The sequence below is a fragment of the Mya arenaria genome, chromosome 17 (genome assembly GCF_026914265.1).
Source record: "Mya arenaria isolate MELC-2E11 chromosome 17, ASM2691426v1".
Classification (NCBI taxonomy): Eukaryota; Metazoa; Mollusca; class Bivalvia; order Myida; family Myidae; genus Mya; species Mya arenaria.
Window position 1 is genome coordinate 17,048,798 of NC_069138.1, and position 20,525 is coordinate 17,069,322.

The window sequence follows — 20,525 nt, forward strand, 5'->3', positions numbered from 1 at the left end:
GTTACCCTCAATAAAATCTTGGATGAGTTCGATATTGGGTCATCTGGGGTTAAAAACTAGGTCACCAGGTCAAATTAAAGGAAAAGCTTGTTAACACTCTAGATGTCTCATTTATGACTGTATCTTCATGAAAGTTGGTCAGAATGTTTATATTAATAATCTTTAAGTCAAGTTTAAATCTGGGTCATGTGCGGTCAGAAACTAGGTCACCAGGTCAAATCATAGGAAAAGCTTGTTAGCACTCTAGAGGTCACATTTATAAATGTTTCTTTATGAAAGTTGGTCAGAATGTTTATATTAATAATCTTTAAGTCAAGTTTAAATCTGGGTCATGTGCGGTCAAAAACTAGGTCATGAGGTCAAATAATAGGAAAAGCTTGTTAGCACTCGAGAGGTCCATTTATGACTGTATCATCGGGAATCTTGGTCAGAATGTTTATATTGATTACCTCTAGGCCAAGTTCGAATCTGGGTCATGTTCGGTCAAAAACTAGGTCACCAGGTCAAATAATAGGAAAAGTATTTTAACACTAGAGGCCACATTTATGACCATATGTTCATGGAACTTGATCAGAATGTTGATGATCTTTATTGGATCAGGTGAGTGATTCAGGGCCTTCGGGGCCCTCTTGTTAGATTTATGGTCCTTTAGTTGTCAAAAAATTACCAAATTCACTTTTATTTTAATACTCCAGTTCATATCCAATTCTAAGCAAATTGGGTGACAAGGTTATGGAGATAATACATGTCACATGAATGGAAATGAGAAGTTGTTAGTATGTTGTATGCTGTTGAATGGATGAATAATTTTTGAATATACAGGTAATTAATTTCATGGAGTGGGTTTCCCGCTACTTTTATTCCATTGGCTAATAATTTTATAGTAAATTTTAGAACAACATTGTAAAGTGGTACATTAACAAAATTATCAAAGATGAAGGAAATTTCCCATAAATAACAGATTCCTAGAACGAAAGCCTGAAAAGTAAAGAAACAAACAATATAAAATACACGTCTAAACAACACTTATTAAAGCAACAGCAATCAAATTCATTCAAGCAAAATCATCAAACACATTTAAAACGCACTTTATTGAAAATGTTATTTATTTACAATTTAATTCATGTTCATTTCATGTTCGGAATATACTAACTGTTTAGGTTGCTTGGCCCACGAGGGTCCAAGAGGCGCATTGAAATCAAAAATGCGTTATTTCCGGACAGACTCTGGCAAAATCAATCATACCCTTCTTACAAATCGTTCACTATGAAATATAACGACGTAACAAAAAGAGGAACTCTCACATTGGTAAAATGCTGTCCGTGCTATAAAACAGTCCCTTGGATGCCTCAAGAACGGACACTCATTGCCATTTACGAATGCCTTCCGTAAAAGTACATCGACTAAAAAGACCATGATAACACCTCATAAATATTGCCTTTATTTCGTCTTGACTCCAAATACTCCGTCTACACAGTAATTGCCTTTTTCGGTCCTTTGAAGTATGGCCTACAAGTACATGTCTGATCGTACGGATGACACGTGATAGGCATGTATCGAATTGCGCACATAAATTCACCCATTGGTCCCTGGTATATGTTGGTGCAAACATCACCTGTGTAGGAATCGGTGCAGGTATAGTAGTGGAGTATACATGACAAGTGACACACCTTAACGTACTTGCCTGCTACGCACTGGCCACACATGTCACCGGCTACCCCAACAATTGTCCTTGCAATATTGAGAATCAGGCCACGATGTCACAATCTTCATAAAGGCACCCAAAGCTGCAAGGCTGTTAACATCTGCTTCCCCAGTTACCAAATCTGCATTGACAATAGCCTGTCGACTTGTCACAAGCGCTCTCACAACAAACTCTGCAGATTTTGTTTTCACAACGCATTCCCTAGTTACAATCAAAACATTGGCATGTGAAATCATCAATGTTGCACGTATACAAAATCCCAATGCTACACAGTGTACAGCTACGTCTGTTATCGGCGTCGCCATTTCAATAACCGTCCACGCATCTACAGTTATCGCCCCATCCCGTTGCCCCAAAGTCACTAGCATTGCATTGGAATTCGCACTTTTGCCATCATTGATCGTCAGGCCACTAGGAAAATCTGCGCAGCCCGAGAAACCGAAAATAATGTTACAAATGTCGTAATGCAACCTATACCACAGGAGAATTCAAACAGAGGACCCCATAACCATTTCAAACAGCTGATGCAATTCCTTGTTTCCTGGACACACACACCTCACAGGCTTGTTCACGTGTTGATGTGCAAGCTATCCCAAGTACCCCACCCTGCATTGGCATAGGCCTACGTTGTCGTAGACAGTCTAGCACCCGACACTGCAGCCAGCTGCCTCTTAAAAAGACTGGTAAAAGAACAAGGGATTCTCAAAAATGTTGCATCTCTTATTATTAACAGCAAGTGCAAAATTATATGAATTCATATACTTCTATTTAAATAACGATACAATTGTACATAATGAACAAAAACGTATATGAATAGTATCTAAACATAACTCGCACATGCGCTTTGTACGATACTAGGAAGAGGATAAGTTTTCTAAAGCGATTTAAGAAGAGTATCATATTACGGAATAGAAATAACCCTTGTTACCGTATCGTACAAGTATATATCATCATTATATTAAGTAGGCTTTTAGCTCAATAGTTATGAAATGGTGCTGCACCCTGTCCTTTATTCGCAGCACTGCCAGCATGTGCACCCACCTGCCTTTATAGAATAAAATGCTTAAGATAATCAAATAGTTCTTCTGTTTTGATTAAAGCTTAAAATATAATTGTAAACTCATACAAACGTTAAATATTTGGCAGTTGTAACCTACTAATACTTCAATAAAGCACAATTCCTACTATTTTATGTGAAATTCATAATATTCAATTTTTTTCAATGCTAGACGCAATGTGCTCTTGTCTCCCTTAGCACCCTGTCATTCTGAAAATCTGGCTAAAACTCTGTATTTAGATATTAATGAGCTTGGTAAATTATGTAAATCATTATCTGTATGTAGAGACAGTGATTATAAGAGAAGATTTCTTTTATTATTTTTTACTTTTGCCTTTTCATATTTTTTTTGTATAAATATCAACATACTACATTTGACATATGTCCAGAGTAATGATTTCTGACATGAATATGTTAAACATCGGTTTCGATTGATAATGCAATGATTAGCCAATACTTCTGAATGAAATCAATATGAAAATTATGTACTTCATGTAGCACCATTATATGCGTATAAATAAAACACGGTCTCACCAAATTGTCAATAGCTTAAATTTCGAAACCAGGTAGAAAAATGAGTATACCAGCTATTGATATTTATTATAAGTTCTGTATACAGAGCAGGCACCTAAAAGGGGAATCCCTAAAAATATAATACATGGGTAAAGAAAGTGCATACAGTCATTAATACACACGTATGTGAATATTTCATTTCAACATTCTATATTCTATACATGTAAATCTTGTTTTATGTAAATGTTGCACTAGTCTACACGTCACGTTATGCTTAAAGTGTTTTAATTAACAAGGTAGGTAACTAGGGACCTCCATTTCCTGAAAAGCTAAAATATGTGTTGTGTGCTCCTCCAGTCAGGGACGAACCATTATTATTTTTATCACAAGAAATATATGCCATTATTTTCTTTTATTTGCTATAAAATTATTATATCTAAATTTCTATAAATTGAAAGCTTTTATTTAAATTCAAACTGAAATATTTGAATGAAGTAAATCGCTCTTAAGGGATCAGTCATAAAAGGAAATCGGAATGGAAACAAAATGGCGATCACTTGACAGTTCCAGACCTGGGCCAAATTTTTAGCCGAAAGAACTCGAAACAATGAGTTCAGTGGCCCAGATGTTAAGGTTATTGAAACTTTCGTCCTTTATATTTTGAAAATTTTCGAACTGCACGCCACATTATGTCTGGGTGGTATACATTTTTACCTTGATTTTCCTGTTGTTTTAGGCACTATGACAACTCTGTAAAATGCTTATCGGTTTTATTAAGCATCATTTGGACAGTTATGTGATAATAATAATAATTATATAAAAATAATCTTGACAAGATTAACAAATTAAAGCTATCTTTGCCTGATCTGGCTTTAACGTTTCTTAAAATATGTTTAGTTCAACAGAATTCCTGAAAAAGTGTGTAAATGTGTTTAATTAGTAAAAACACAATGGATTTTAAATCTTTGCATATCAAAATTCATTGGATTCAGTAAAAATGACCTTTTAATCTATGGCATCTGTATCAGCAAGCAAAGCATTATTTATTTATTTTTTTATTGAGTGATGCAAAGCTATTAAACATGTATAAAAAATAATATAGGGTTTTAGATAAAATGATTTAGAAGGGTTCTGCCTTTTGTGATAGCACTGCTCTCCCCTTACTAGACCATGCACACCCTTCAGCCTCCATAGAATTTAAAGCTTATGGTGACGCTTAAGTCATTTTTATTGCCTTTATTGCAAACAGAAGTGAAAAATGGTTGAAAGTGAAAGTAGAAAATATGTTTAATAAAAACGTAAATTGTAAGAGACTAATCCATCAATTGTTTAGCAAACTTAAATCCAATCAAAACCATGATGTTATGAAACCAATAAACTACTGTAGGAAAACAGTCAAAAGGTGACTACCATCAAATGTATACAAACTTTTTGATCACAATTTTAACAAAAGCAAATCCATGATTAAATACTCTGCAAGCCCTTTTACCTAGGGTATCAGTGCTCCAGCTAGAGAAAATAGCAGTGAGGGGGGTGCCGAGCCACCTTTTTACTTTGCCCTGCTGTGCATTTTTGTTTGACAGAGCAGCCTTTGATGAAAGAGTATTAAATTTACATAACATGCACATGTCACAAAATTGGATTTGTAGATTTTTGCCAGTAAGAAATTAACATTTATGAAATAGTAAACCTTTGGAGGTTGTGGGGGAAGGTTTATTTTATGACACCAACATACTATTCATGGGCATTGATCCCAGGCATAATGCACAAACAGAATTTAACCCCTTATAGCACTGGCACAAAAGATCCCCGCTTAATGTCCGTGCTGGAAGATGATACATATTTAAAGTGATGAGGCTTGGGATGGAACCTGAGTCTACCTGTATTGCTTATCAAATGTCTTACTGGGAGACCACCAATCTGCCACACAGACAACTTCTAAACCTATGCCTCTTTTACTGTGACTCTGACCCCTATTTCTCAAAATACCCTGAGCGTAACAGGTTAAAGTATCTTATTTTTTAAACCAAAATATGCCTTATTATGATAATCTTTAAAACAAATTCTTTGTCTAACAGTCTGAAACTGAGAAAAATACACAAATTATACAAAAACAAAAATAGTGAGCTTAGCTTGATGATAGATCCTATCATTAAGAACTGGAGATGTTTCAAGAAATTATGATTGGATTGCCTTCTGTCATTGATATGGCCATAGAGTACAAGTATGTTCAAATGAACAACACTCCAGGGTTGTGGATCATATGAAGAATCAAAAACTGTGATCTTTATTTACGACACAATCTTTTTCAGCTCTGATTATCATGGGATAGTATCTCACCTTTAAATTGTATGCATTATTTTGCAATGATATAATCTTAAATTTTATTTTTCGATTTTTTTTTCAGACAAGCAGAGGCTCTGAAATCAAGTGTGTCTGGTAAGAAACTATATAAAGATTAACTGTCATATCAAAATCATTATCATTTTAACATTGAAAGAAAGTGGTGAGATCTTTTAGTGAAGTGTCAACATGTTTATTTTTAGCAACTGTATTTTCTTTTGTTCAGGAATGTTAACATGTTCCAAGAAAGGTTGTGAAACATTTATTGTAAGCAATATGACCTTGTGTGTAGCACAAAAGCCATAACTCCTTGACCAGTTTTAACCAATTTACTTCCTTATACATTTGTATAAAGTATTTTTCTGAAAAAAAGTATTTGAAACAATAGCATTAATAACATTCCTATAATAAATTATTTCAAACTGCTATATGAAACATGTTAATGAGAGTTAATTGGGTTATGTCAACCCTTAGATGTCATGCATTTCCACTTGAAAATCCACGTATTTGGCTGGAAAAAAAACTTCCTCAAGTAAAGTATGTTCAGCAGTTTATATTGAGTTTAAGATGTTTTCCCACTTCAGACTCCAGCAAGACAATATCAGAAACGTGGTCAAGCAGGCAGAGACTTGAAGACATCTACAAGAAAGTGCTGCTGTCAGATCTGGAGTATGCTCTGGACAAGAAAGTAGAGCAGGAACTGTGAGTAGTGTATTTATAGTTGACTATGATTTGACTACAGCTTTACTACTATTTGACTACACAGACCATTAATTGTCACAATGTGAAAGAGAGCAGGAGTTGTGGGTATGGTAGTGTATTTTGTTACCTTTTTGAAAGAAATAAGTTGAGGTCTTGGCTTAGCCTTGGTGTTGTCTTAGAGAACATTGTGCACAAAACTTTGATATTAACTCTAAAAATATTCAAGATATTCACATGTTACTTGTTCCACCTTTAACCAGTGACAGTACACTTATGTGTAGCAAGGCCCTTAACTCTGGCTAGAAGAAGTTGTCAGGTTATTCCTCTTGTTACTGAGAAGACAGCAGCATGTTGGCATCCCCCTTCAGGGCTCATACATTTGACTATAATTAGAATACCTTTTAAAACAATAAGTAAATGGCATTGTTTTATTTCAGATGGAACTATGCATTCAAGAATCAGATCAACAGTCTTCAGTCTCAGGCAAAGGACAAGCAGGTATGACTGTGTGAGCCTTGTAACGTCTCTTACTAAGCCTGGAGAAATAGTTTTTTTACTAAACCCTTGTTGCTGTGCATAAGCCTGTTTATTATTTTTGGCCATGAATTTTACTAAAGAGAATGAGTTTGATCAAGTGGTATACATGAAGTCTGGCTCATACCAAAGAGTTCCTGTATAAAACTCCACAAGGGGGCAAACACTTGCAGCCTTACAGATTTTTTGCGTTCAATCCATGCAATAGAAATGCTGGTAAACCTGTCTGTTCTCTTAATCCCTACTGCTGTTCATCTTTTCACCATGTGCTTAAGAATATTCTGGCGTACATGGCTTTTCATATTTTCATACACACCTTCAAGTATTCCTGGGGGGAAAAAATCACAAGATTAAAGTGCCCATTTTCCTAGAAAGTCTACATGGGTTTAAGACTTGCATATGATTTAAGAAACTTACACAATAAATAAAATCTTTTACAATCATTTTTTTTGTCTGGATAGTTAAGAATGGAAATATATTATTGTAAAACTATATGATCATACAGTGAAAAAAAAATATACTTAAAAAGAATGCTAGCTGTTCAAGATCTCAAAGAAATGATTGTATTTTTTTATTTCAAAACAGAAGTTAACATTTGACTTAAATAATTAAAAAAAGAATCTTTGGGTGAGAATGGTCTAGTGGATAAGATGTTCACCTCCGACCCCAGGGCTATGTGGTACCATGTTGTGCCCTCTGCCAGCACAACCCGCCACTGGGTCTAGTGGATAAGATGTTCACCTCCGACCCCAGGGCTATGTGGTACCATGTTGTGCCCTCTGCCAGCACACCCCACCACTGGGTCTAGTGGATAAGATGTTCACCTCTGACCCCAGGGCTATGTGGTACCATGTTGTGCCCTCTGCCAACACACCCCACCACTGGGTCTAGTGGATAAGATGTTCACCTCTGACCCCAGGGCTATGTGGTACCATGTTGTGCCCTCTGCCAACACACCCCACCACTGGGTCTAGTGGATAAGATGTTCACCTCTGACCCCAGGGCTATGTGGTACCATGTTGTGCCCTCTGCCAACACACCCCACCACTGGGTCTAGTGGATAAGATGTTCACCTCTGACCCCAGGGCTATGTGGTACCATGTTGTGCCCTCTGCCAGCACACCACACCACTGGGTCTAGTGGATAAGATGTTCACCTCTGACCCCAGGGCTATGTGGTACCATGTTGTGCCCTCTGCCAACACACCCCACCACTGGGTCTAGTGGATAAGATGTTCACCTCCGACCCCAGGGCTATGTGGTACCATGTTGTGCCCTCTGCCAGCACACCCCACCAGTGTTTCAACCCTTATGTTAGAAGAGAGCGCCCGCTCTGTCTATCACTTTATTTTGATTGAGGTTGTTGGTTAGGTAAGGCGCACTCTCACATACTATGTGGCACTGTGTTATACACGCTGTCAAACACAATTTTCCCCACAAGCTATGATATCTTGCAGTCTCCTTGTTTGTACCTAGGGAACAGACTCCAGTGTCATTCACATCAGCTTATAGCTGTCTTCACTATCCAGCTAAATCCTAAAGAAAACCTTCTGAAGATTGAAAACATTAATGGTTCACTTAAAAGTTAAATGCACCGTATTGTTGGGATAAACCACCTACAAGCCCTCATCTTGATAAAAAGTGTCAAGTATAAACAAACACTTTTATAAATTATAACTTATCACTAATACCGTATCAATGGTGTTGTATTTCTTGTTTCAGAATGTGAAGAGAGCGGAGGTTCAAGCCACACTGAACCTGTTTCTGGAAACTGCCAGTGGCTTCTACCTTCAGGTAAGGATGAGGTTCTTTGTCTCAAAATAATGTTCAACACATTCATTGAAATTTTGAATTCTGATTAAGTTTACCTGATCTGTTTTGCTCCGGTTAATTTATTGAGTCTTAGTATTTGCGATTTCACCAGGAACAAAGCCCATATTTACTTACGTCTTGGGTCTGAATTTAAGTCTCAAGACTCGAAGCTCAAATATATTAATTTTGTTATAAAATCACAATTACAAGGCCTTAAAAAGAAATACATTTGGTTCCGGTAACCCAACCCCACCTTCGAAATAGACTCAGACCCAACTGTTTTTATAGTCAGTTTGAAAAAAAATAAATAAAAAAATACATATTTTTTATTTTCAATTTGTGTTTTAAAACCTTGAATGCTTCATACAGAAGATCACTTTAACACCATTCTTTAATGATGAAAATGGCATTTTTATATAAAGCCCAATAATAAAAAAAAGCCTACCTACCCTACCTATTTTTGAAAAGGATGTAACCCTAACCAAACCTTTTTTATAGGCCCAAGAGCATAAATGGTAAAAATTGTTTATCTGTTACAAATAACTTGTTCTACAATTAGGCACACATCTTTTGTCAAAATTGTTATGTCAATGATTTTTTGAAAAATTTAGTAGTTCTCTTTTCTGAGCCTGAGTCTCAAATTCAGACTCCTCAAATTCCCGACTCAAGACATTAATGAATATTGCCCCTGATGTCCTCTAAGATTTGCTTTGCTGGCAAGTTGCCGCACAAATGACGAGGTGGTATGACATTACCAGATAACTTGATGGTGTTCACAAAACAACCAATAAAATCCTAACTGAAAGGATTACCAGATGTTAGCATTAATGGTGTATTCTGTTCCAGTTTCTGCAGTTGCTGTGCACAACATTCAAGCTTGATCTACCGTTCCGGCGCAAGTCTGCATGCTATGGGGTGTTAAAAGGTAAAAATCCATATGCACACTATGATGTTAGACATCACATGCACCTGATACTATTATCTAGCCTTTTTTACTGTAGGGCAAAAAGTAAAAAGTAACTATTTTTACCAAACAATCGAACAGCAGAACTTTTAATTTATATAATATATGTGGACCGATTCTTCAGATTATCACAGCCATAAAAGGTTGTTTCATGTTTAGGGAATGAAAGCAGATTATCAAACTTCAAACTACATGTACCTGGTATGAAAAGAAGAATAACATGTTACTTAATCTTCATTTCAGACAAAATTGAACCAAAATTATCTGCAATGAAACAAAATACTTTATTATCAAACTAAATGATCAAGTATGACTTAAGAAGTTAATGACTGTAAATATCAATAAGTTCTGGTGTAAATCAACCACCATTTTTTTTGCCGCTATTAGATTTCAAATGATTGAAGAAAATTTCTGAGATTTAACTTTAATATTTTAGCTCCATCTTTTATAAAAACTGCCAATAATATGCTGGCTTAAAGTGATTGATATAAAAATAGACATTAGAATTGGATATCAACTAGCCAAACTAGTACTTGCCTTCAAATTCTGTAGAAAGCTGTGCTATGTTAGCTTTAGATTTGAAACTAGCTTGACAAACATTTCACCTGCGCAGGGTTTGTTAGCCTATTTCCAAGTCCGTATGAAAATCACTTTAAAAATTGCTAAACTTTTATATTTGTTTATCATTTTTCCAGAGAGAACTTCCAGCAAGCTTAAGGTAACTCCCCCGAAGAAGAGCTCCTGCCTGTATGTGTGTCAACACTGTCTCGTCCATCTCGGAGATATTGGTATGTATTCCAATGGTCCCGTCTCTGATTTAGTTAATACATTTTTATGAACATGGTTGTAAAAGCTGTTATGAATCACTCTCAAGGCCATTTCTTGTGTGGTGGATTAATAAAACATCTTAAGTCATTTCCTATCTTAAATCATTTCTTAAGTTAAGTACAGTCGAAACTTGTTGGCTCGATATATCGCATTGGCTAATATTCTCGTTGGCTCGAACCAAATTAAAAGGACCAATTTTTTTTTTACTCTTTGTTCATATAAAACTTGATCAGATGGCTCGATATCTTGAGGGTCAATATTTCTCCATGCTTGATGTTATTTTCGCGGTCCCAAGTAAGAATTTCACATTTTGGTTTAGCTTGGTGTCATTTTTAAGGGCTCGAGTAAGAAATTCACACCTTGATTAGTTTGCTTGGCTTCATTTATAACAAGACAGACGGAAAGACAGTTTATGGACTTGCACATAGTACATTGTAACAACACAAACATTTTATAATACGATTTGTCAACGTGTATGAGCAATGATAATAAACAATAATGAATTCACATTGCAACATACAAATAAACAACAAAAAAAACAACAATAAATCATAAATGAGAACTTTCCATTCTGTTAGTTGAATTTATTAACTGGATATATTTCAACACTGACGGCTTTACAAAATAGTATTTCTTTGTATATTTCCTTCTAAGAGCATCAAAATAAGAACAGATGCATGTAAAATGAAAGGCGCTAGTCGATTAGATTTGCTTGATTGGTATCTTAATAATTATCAAATTTAAATACTCTAACAGTTTGAGCAAACAATCATGTCATCATTTTAAGCAGAGACTTTCTTGATAGTATCAAAGAAAAAAATACACATTCAGTAAGCAATCCTGCTTGGCTCGATATTATCGAGGCTCGAAGTATTTTGTCTTGTCCCTAGAATGTCTAGCCAACGGGTTTCGACTGTATCTCACTTATCATATGATCACTTCATATCTAAAATTCTCTATTATCCTTGATTTGATCAAAATAGATACTTTCATGTTAAAAACACTTATTTGAACAAATATTTTTTTAACATTTAAAATAAATCAGTCAGCCTTGCCCCTGTTCATAAACTGAGGCCATTTTTGTGTTGCCTGTGGAGCATGGCAGACACCTAGGGATTACTTTGTCCTGCGGCATTTTCGACAGCATCACCTTATAGTTTCTGATAAAAGCTTTGACCGACATAGGTGTAAGGTCTTCAAACTTGGTACGCACATAGGTCAAAGTCAGTTGATGACCAGCATTGATTCTAATGTCCATATAGTTTATAAACCCAATTGGTGGAATTCTTGTCTATTCATGATTTTTCCTTGGGATAATTATATTGTTTGTTTGTAATTCATATCTAATAAAATTTAATATTGGACTTCAGATAATGTCCATATTTTTAGTGTATTTGTTGCAATATATTTTCAGCGCGTTACCGTCAGCAGATTGACCAAGCCCAGACCTACTACTGGCATGCTGCTTATCTTGTGCCATTCAATGGTAAGAGAATGTTTGAAATACATGAAATGTGTACATTGATCACAATTTTCTATAATAATACTGTAGATTTGGTCATCTTTGCATGGAAAAATATTGAAAATATTTTATTTGAATCATTTCGGTCACAAATTTAAAACCTAGCAAATAAAGATTTTCCGATGTTAAGTTTATAAATAAAATTTGTCTAGATTGTGATGCAGCTGAAAGCTGTTATGAATCACTTTTGAGTCTGTTTCCTGTATAGAAACCAGTAATGGTGTCGTTTTTGAGTGAGTGCCTCAGATGGGAATCAAACCCTAAACCTCTATGGTTAGAGGCGCACACCCATACCACTAGACATCTTGAACTCAAACACTAAGATAGAGGAGTAAGTGGTATAGGTGTCCACCTCTTACCCAAGAGGTTGTGGGTTTGATCCTCGACAGGGTGAGGGTAGCCTAGTGTTGTAGGTGTCCACCTCTTACCCAGGAGGCTGTGGGTTTGATCCTCGACAGCGTGAGGGTGGCCTAGTGTTGTAGGTGTCCACCTCTTACCCAGGAGGCTATGGGTTTGATCCTCGACAGGGTGAGGGTGGCCTAGTGTTGTAGGTGTCCACCTCTTACCCAAGAGGCTGTGGGTTTGATCCTCACCCGGGTGAGGGTGGCCTAGTGTTGTAGGTGTCCACCTCTTACCCAGGAGGCTGTGGGTTTGATCCTCGACAGCGTGAGGGTGGCCTAGTGTTGTAGGTGTCCACCTCTTACCCAAGAGGTTGTGGGTTTGATCCTCACCAGGGTGAGGGTGGCCTAGTGTTGTAGGTGTCCACCTCTTACCCAGGAGGCTGTGGGTTTGATCCTCGACAGGGTGAGGGTGGCCTAGTGTTGTAGGTGTCCACCTCTTACCCAGGAGGCTGTGGGTTTGATCCTCGACAGGGTGAGGGTGGCCTAGTGTTGTAGGTGTCCACCTCTTACCCAGGAGGCTGTGGGTTTGATCCTCACCCGGGTGAGGGTGGCCTAGTGTTGTAGGTGTCCACCTCTTACCCAAGAGGCTGTGGGTTTGATCCTCGACAGGGTGAGGGTGGCCTAGTGTTGTAGGTGTCCACCTCTTACCCAGGAGGCTGTGGGTTTGATCCTCGACAGGGTGAGGGTGGCCTAGTGTTGTAGGTGTCCACCTCTTACCCAGGAGGCTGTGGGTTTGATCCTCACCCGGGTGAGGGTGGCCTAGTGTTGTAGGTGTCCACTTCTTACCCAGGAGGCTGTGGGTTTGATCCTCGACAGGGTGAGGGTGGCCTAGTGTTGTAGGTGTCCACCTCTTACCCAGGAGGCTATGGGTTTGATCCTCGACAGGGTGAGGGTGGCCTAGTGTTGTAGGTGTCCACCTCTTACCCAGGAGGCTGTGGGTTTGATCCTCGACAGGGTGAGGGTGGCCTAGTGTTGTAGGTGTCCACCTCTTACCCAGGAGGCTGTGGGTTTGATCCTCGACAGCGTGAGGGTGGCCTAGTGTTGTAGGTGTCCACCTCTTACCCAGGAGGCTGTGGGTTTGATCCTCGACAGGGTGAGGGTGGCCTAGTGTTGTAGGTGTCCACCTCTTACCCAGGAGGCTGTGGGTTTGATCCTCGACAGGGTGAGGGTGGCCTAGTGTTGTAGGTGTCCACCTCTTACCCAGGAGGCTGTGGGTTTGATCCTCGACAGGGTGAGGGTGGCCTAGTGTTGTAGGTGTCCACCTCTTACCCAGGAGGCTGTGGGTTTGATCCTCGACAGGGTGAGGGTGGCCTAGTGTTGTAGGTGTCCACCTTTTTAGGAGGCTGTGGGTTTGATCCTCACCCGGGTGAGGGTGGCCTAGTGTTGTAGGTGTCCACTTCTTACCCAAGAGGCTATGGGTTTGATCCTCGACAGCTTGAGGGTGGCCTAGTGTTGTAGGTGTCCACCTCTTACCCAGGAGGCTATGGGTTTGATCCTCGACAGGGTGAGGGTGGCCTAGTGTTGTAGGTGTCCACCTCTTACCCAGGAGGCTGTTGGTTTGATCCTCACCCGGGTGAGGGTGGCCTAGTGTTGTAGGTGTCCACCTCTTACCCAGGAGGCTGTGGGTTTGATCCTCACCCGGGTGAGGGTGGCCTAGTGTTGTAGGTGTCCACCTCTTACCCAGGAGGCTGTGGGTTTGATCCTCGACAGCGTGAGGGTGGCCTAGTGTTGTAGGTGTCCACCTCTTACCCAGGAGGCTATGGGTTTGATCCTCGACAGCGTGAGGGTGGCCTAGTGTTGTAGGTGTCCACCTCTTACCCAGGAGGCTGTGGGTTTGATCCTCACCTGGGTGAGGGTGGCCTAGTGTTGTAGGTGTCCACCTCTTACCCAGGAGGCTGTGGGTTTGATCCTCACCCGGGTGAGGGTGGTCTAGTGTTGTAGGTGTCCACCTCTTACCCAGGAGGCTGTGGGTTTGATCCTCACCCGGGTGAGGGTGGCCTAGTGTTGTAGGTGTCCACCTCTTACCCAAGAGGTTGTAGATTTGATCCTCAAAAGGGAGAGGATGGTCTAGTGGTATAAATGTCGGTCAGTCACTCAAGAGGTTGTGGGTTTGATCCTCACAAGGTTGAAAGTGGTCTTAAGGTGTAGGTGTCCGCCTCTCACCCAAGAGGTTGTGGGTTTCAATCCCCCAGGGTGGGGGTGGTCAAGTGGTATACGTGGGGGAAACAGACTCAAGTCAAGCATATCAGCATTCAACGAAATAAAATTAGTATAAACCAAACAGGTATTTATTGTTTATCAAATTATGCTTGCTTTACCAAACAATTGAACCAACAGGCGGGACAGAGCATGCATGGACAGATCTTGCTGGTTTTTGGAACAACCAATATTTAACTTCTGCTTATTCAGATTCAGATGGTATAACTAAGCAAACTAAACATTAACTGTTACTTAGAAAACTGTGTTTCAAGAAAGTTATCAATCCAACTTTGGTTACTTTCAGGTCAGCCCTACAACCAGTTGGCAATCTTGGAAGCGTCCAAGGGGAACAAGCTGTCCACTGTCTTTTACTACATCCGTAGTCTGGCCGTCAAAGTGCCCTTCTCTGTGGCAGCTACAAACCTCGAGAAACTGTATGCTAAACTCACAAAGGACATGTAAGTTTTAGGGAAGATGTAGAGTGTTTAGTTAGTGATTTTAGTTTGAAGATGCACTCTTACTCCAAAATAAGCAGTACCACAATAAACACAATTATATGAATTAACTGTAAAGGATGAATGAATATAGGAAACAATGGTTCTTTAATATGAAGGATACCGTGTTTTATTTGAAAGAAAGGTGCAGAAAACATGGTATTTCTACCTTATGAGTTGATTGTTGATCACTGTTAATCATTTAGGACCCACCAGTCATTTAATATTTGTGCTTTTTCAGCTATTAAATACACGGTTACAATCTTGTTATGAGTATTAATAAACTTATATTTTCCATAGATGCTTTATTTAGTAAGTAGTTAAAGGTTAATCATTCAAACTTTTAAGATTGTTATACATGTGTAGTCGTATTGATTTTAAATATGAGTAGCACTTTGATAAGACCAAGTTTTATAGAATGCATCTTTTGATTTTAAAAAAAACACACTCAACTAAATGAATATTCTTTAAATGCCTTCCCTGGTAATTGGTAGATTTTGGTTTGCAGGGTGCTCTGTTGTGACCTTTTTTGGTACAAACTACTTTCACTGTTATATCACTGTTATAGTACTAAGACCACAGTCTAAGTTTTCGTGCCGCTGTATTTTCAGCCCTGACTTCAAAGGGAGACTATCAGCTAGTGAGATGATCACAGGATTTCTACAGTTCCATGCCCTGGTCCACCTATGTACTGGTAAGATAAAATAAAGTATCTAGCTTCTGATCATTTTCTTTAATGTGGCGTTTTAATATCCACGTCTTTTAACTTTTTTTCTCAGGGGAAAATTCACGGTATTGTCATAGCCTTCAGCAAAATAATAAACCTTTGTCCATCAATGAAAAACTGTTCAAACATATTCAAAGGAAACATGTAACATGTTGCCAGAGACAATTCGCACATGTATAGCAAGGCTGGTAACTCTGACTATAACTCATGATGAATTATGCCCCTTTTTTGACAGAAAAAAATAAATATGAGGGTTGATGTTTGCTGAACATAGCTCTTGTTTTGCGAATAAATCGGTCAAATCTATCAAAACGTTAATAAACCAAAGTTTGCCATTGATGAAATTATATCCCTTGAATAATTTAAACCTCACAATTTAGACTAAAACAAAGAATTACCACAAAAAAGATCCCTTATAAGGACCTCTTTAGAATTGAAAACTAAAAAAGTCCATAGTTACTAGAATCTTAAGTATTTTAGTGATTAAATTGATCTCCAGTGTGTGTTTGGCTATAATTGGTCTTTCAATGGTTATAATTGCATAGTTCTCTGATTAACTTAAAACATGCCATCAAATTGCTCCCACTGTCAAATATGCCATCAAATCCAGTGACTTGTCACATCCTGTGAGGGCTCTGCTTTGAAGACAAGAAAATGAGTAATCTAGCATAGGTGCACTTTCACGTACTTGCCCCATCCTTTTCTGTCTGAAAAGTAAATGCCCTAGTTAATGAACTCGTACAGACTTACTGCTTTCCTCTTACCACTTGTACAGCTTCAAACTTCTTATTTAAAGGTGCATAAAATAACTTCTACAGCTTCAAATGGCTTCTTATGTCTTTTTTGACTTCTGTTCAAAGTCATCTTGCTGTCTGAAAGGGTTTTATATTAAAATATATTAGCATGCTGATCCTGTTCATTTCGCCAATGGTTGTGCACTTTCAAATCATAGCAAACATTTAAGGAACTGATATGACATCAGTTACTAGGACAATATATGTGTCCCCCTGGTGTAGCTTGGCAGACATATCAGGGTCAGTTACTAGGACATTATATGTGTCCCCCTTGTGTAGCTTGGCAGACATATTTGGGTCAGGTTGTCTGTCATCATCTTCATTGTCTGAAGTGTCACTACTGCACATCTGCTGTCTAACATGAGCATTCCCTCATCAATTTTTCACTTAACTTGATCACAATGTTTATGTGCATAACATCTGGTCCAAGTGTAATAAACAGAATAATCAGTCCAGAGTTAAAGCCTTTAAATGGTCAACTTTTAAAAATAGTGCTTTGCAAGCACTTGACATACCGTATTATATCATGCATAGGACGCACTTTTTTACCCCCAATTCTCGTCTTAAAAATTGCCTGCGTCCTTTCTATGCTATAAGAATTTCATCTATTTTTTTCCAAGTCCATTTCAGGTCGAAAATATCGGACCGGGGAAGAACGTGGTAATAGTAAGTATCTGTACTGCGTCATCGAAGAGAACAACTAACATAGGTAAAATCACGCAAGTTAACACACGCAGAAATATATTGAATGTTTACTTTAAAATGATTTATTGAGAAATAAATTGAAAAAAAAAACATGAGTGTTTACTTTTTTATAAAACTCACAAAAACTCGATGTGAGTGCACTTTAACTGGATTGAGTTATAACGGCAACGGAAATCGGGAAAGGAGGTAAATATCAATTAATTGTTGTTTATGATTTTAATGTTTCGATATTTTACAAAACATTTTGTTGTATGTTACTGTTTTAAAAAATTGATAAATGAATGTGCATAACGCAAAGTAGCATTATTGTCACTATCAAATCTTTTCAAATGTGCGAAGGTGTGAAAAACACCCGCTGTCTGTTATTAGAAAAACATCAATAGAACAAACTATTGTGATGGTAATACCTTATGGTTGTTTGTTCGCACTTTACCCGATGTGCCTTCCGCTGTCAAGGCTAATTACTGACACTTAATTATGCCGACATGCTTTAATCCGCACAGCGACAAGCCTTATCAAAACAATCATCAGTTTTGACAATACAGTTTTGTTGCGATTGCAACGGTTGCAACTGTTGACTGTCATTCAGAAGGCATGTCTGAACTATTGCAACGGTTGCAACGGTTGACTGTCAGTCGGGACTATTACGGCAGTTGTATAAGTCTTATAATATGTGTAAATGTTCTCAAAATGTCAAGACATATATCATTGTTGTGTACGCTAAATTACCAAAATACGACAATAATTATCGAAATACACAAGACAGTTACCAAAATATGCCTTATATACAATTTTTTGTTTGTTTTTTACTTCAATATATATGTTATAAATACTTGACCAACCTTAATTTTTCGGCTCCGATTTTGACATTTTTCCGCTGCGTCCTATCTTATATATTAAGGGTTTTTACCCGTTTTCTTAACTATTTTTTTTGCCTGCGTCCTATCTATGCTAGCGTCCTATACATGATATAATACGGTACTCCATTTATGGACTATTATTTTTCATTTTGAGGAAATATCATATTCGAAATATCATATAATTATTATTATTATTTCTTGTATTCTGACCAAACAACTGGTAGAATTGGACTACCGTTAGTTTCAAACCCTGAATTACTCATGAACATGTAGATTATACATGATTAGTGGTGATCATAACCTCATTAAGTGTCGTCTGCAAAGCATGGCAGACACAAGGTATTACTTTGTCTTGCTTTGTCATCATTCTGCACCGTCCGCTGCACACTTGGGTTTCTGATCAATACCTTTTGAACGGCTTACGGTAGGATCTTCAAACTTGGTACGCACGTTGGACATGGTAATAAGATGTCCCTTATTGTTCTGTTAGGTTGGAATTACACATTCTCTTTCAGACTTAGTGAAAGCGCGAGAGATTTCAGACAAGCTGGCTGGTGGTCTTCCCTCCCACGTAACATCTCAGAGTTTCCCCTGGCAGGTTTGTACAACATCATTCCCTGAAAATATTTTAAATAACTTTTTCTGAAATCAAGCTAACACATTGAATTAAGATTTTACTTAAACACTTACTTCCTAACTATCAAAGTCCAAATTCCAACCAAAGTGAGATTTTACAAATTTTAGAAAATAATGTATGCAGAAAGTCATGAAAGTTTCCAGGTGAGTTGACGCTTTAAATTATAGAGAAGTATTTTTATTACAGGTGCTGGTACAAATTGTAGCAATCAACATATTTGCGATGAACCACGTTCAGCACATAGCAGATGGTGAAGGGTCGTCCGGAATGACCAACGGGGAAAGCGAGCTAACCGATGATGAGGAAACTTGCTTTAATCTCGTTTTTGCTCTTACTGGTTTGTTCACTTTCAAATATTTCATGCTTAGTATTTTGAATATTTTCAATTCATGTAAAAAATTTACCATTTTTTAAAAAATTGCAAAATATATTATATTAAATATGTAATATATATGTAAAAGGATAAACTTGGACTAAATTTGTTGTAAAAGTAACATATGTTCAACTAATCAGAATTTAAAATAAGAGCATGCAAAGTCCTGATGCAGTAATGTTTTCAATTTTAATCACGGTAAATAGAGTGCTATACAAAGACATTTGTGCCAAAATGATTGAAGTAGGATACATATCAATGAGTGTTGAAATTAAAAATGATGTTGTTTGGTCATTTGCGATTTCGAGAAAAAATGTCCAGGTAAAGTCACACAGCGTTATTATCTCTGTAGTCAGTGGTGTCGTTGTCCTGTTAAAACTTTTAACAATGGCCATAATTCATAAACATATCAAGGTATTTAAATGAAACTTAATACATATGTTGCTAGAGACTATCCAGAGCTGTAAGCAAGGTTATGCCCCATTGTTGACCTGAGAAGAAAACATCAGACAAGTGTTGGAGGTTGCTGCACGGCACAATAATAGTAAAAAAATTGCAGTCTCATCGAGACCTATTCCTATTCCAGTGCGGATGTTGGATATCCTCCTCCAGTACACGCCTAAGCAAGAAGCCAAGGTCTGCGAGTATTTTACTCTTCCTGCAGTCAAGCTGCTTCTGGATTGGTTAAGACTTAACCCGCACAATTTTCAGAGACCTGTCCTCAAGAACTCACCGTAAGTCATGGCTACATTTATAAATGGTACGCAAGGTTTACTAGTTTATTAATCTTTTGTCCGAAAAGTTGCGTCTGGACTATCTATGACTTGACCCTTTGACCAGTATTCATAAAAGTCAATTCCTTACTTAAATATCCCTCTGATTATTAGATATTAAGTTAATAATGTCTCAAAACCTTTATTTTCATTGATTTTATTTAATACATATACATATACTTTTATTTAAAAAACAGAAGATTTTCTTTTCATTCCAATATGAAAACTAAGAAATGGCTTAAAATTATTTATTAATATTGGCCAAGAGCGGCTCAAGGCATAAGGTGCAAAGTGGCATAAGTTCTTATAGTGATAAGTTAAATACTGGCATAAAGCCCCTAGATAAAAAGTAGAATCACAAGGTACGTGAGTATATGATATAATGACGAATTTTCTATGAACCAGATCAATGACACCTTTCCATCAGTCTTGTAGGTCTTTGTTTCCATATGCTAACACATAATAAAACCAAGAACAAAACAACCAACTGCTTTTGAAATGCTTATACATTGGGTGGAAAATGTCATGACATTTCATATTTCTTCCTATTACAATAACAATCTAAGTACATGCTGAGGAATTA

General features: G+C 37.6%; 1 protein-coding gene across 1 annotated transcript in view; it reads left to right on the plus strand.

Annotated features, from left to right (window-relative positions):
• Positions 1-3,781: 3,781 nt before the first annotated feature.
• Positions 3,782-20,525, plus strand: part of LOC128223892 (nonsense-mediated mRNA decay factor SMG7-like) — a 54,044-nt gene continuing 37,300 nt past the window's right edge. The window contains exons 1-13 of the mRNA XM_052933349.1: positions 3,782-3,908; positions 5,683-5,714; positions 6,203-6,320; positions 6,758-6,818; positions 8,576-8,647; positions 9,512-9,590; positions 10,325-10,417; positions 11,872-11,943; positions 14,884-15,037; positions 15,685-15,767; positions 18,675-18,757; positions 18,983-19,133; positions 19,756-19,903. Coding sequence (XP_052789309.1) covers positions 3,883-3,908; positions 5,683-5,714; positions 6,203-6,320; positions 6,758-6,818; positions 8,576-8,647; positions 9,512-9,590; positions 10,325-10,417; positions 11,872-11,943; positions 14,884-15,037; positions 15,685-15,767; positions 18,675-18,757; positions 18,983-19,133; positions 19,756-19,903 — 1,172 coding nt within the window. The 5' untranslated portion in view covers positions 3,782-3,882. The remainder of the gene's footprint in view (positions 3,909-5,682; positions 5,715-6,202; positions 6,321-6,757; positions 6,819-8,575; positions 8,648-9,511; positions 9,591-10,324; positions 10,418-11,871; positions 11,944-14,883; positions 15,038-15,684; positions 15,768-18,674; positions 18,758-18,982; positions 19,134-19,755; positions 19,904-20,525) is intronic.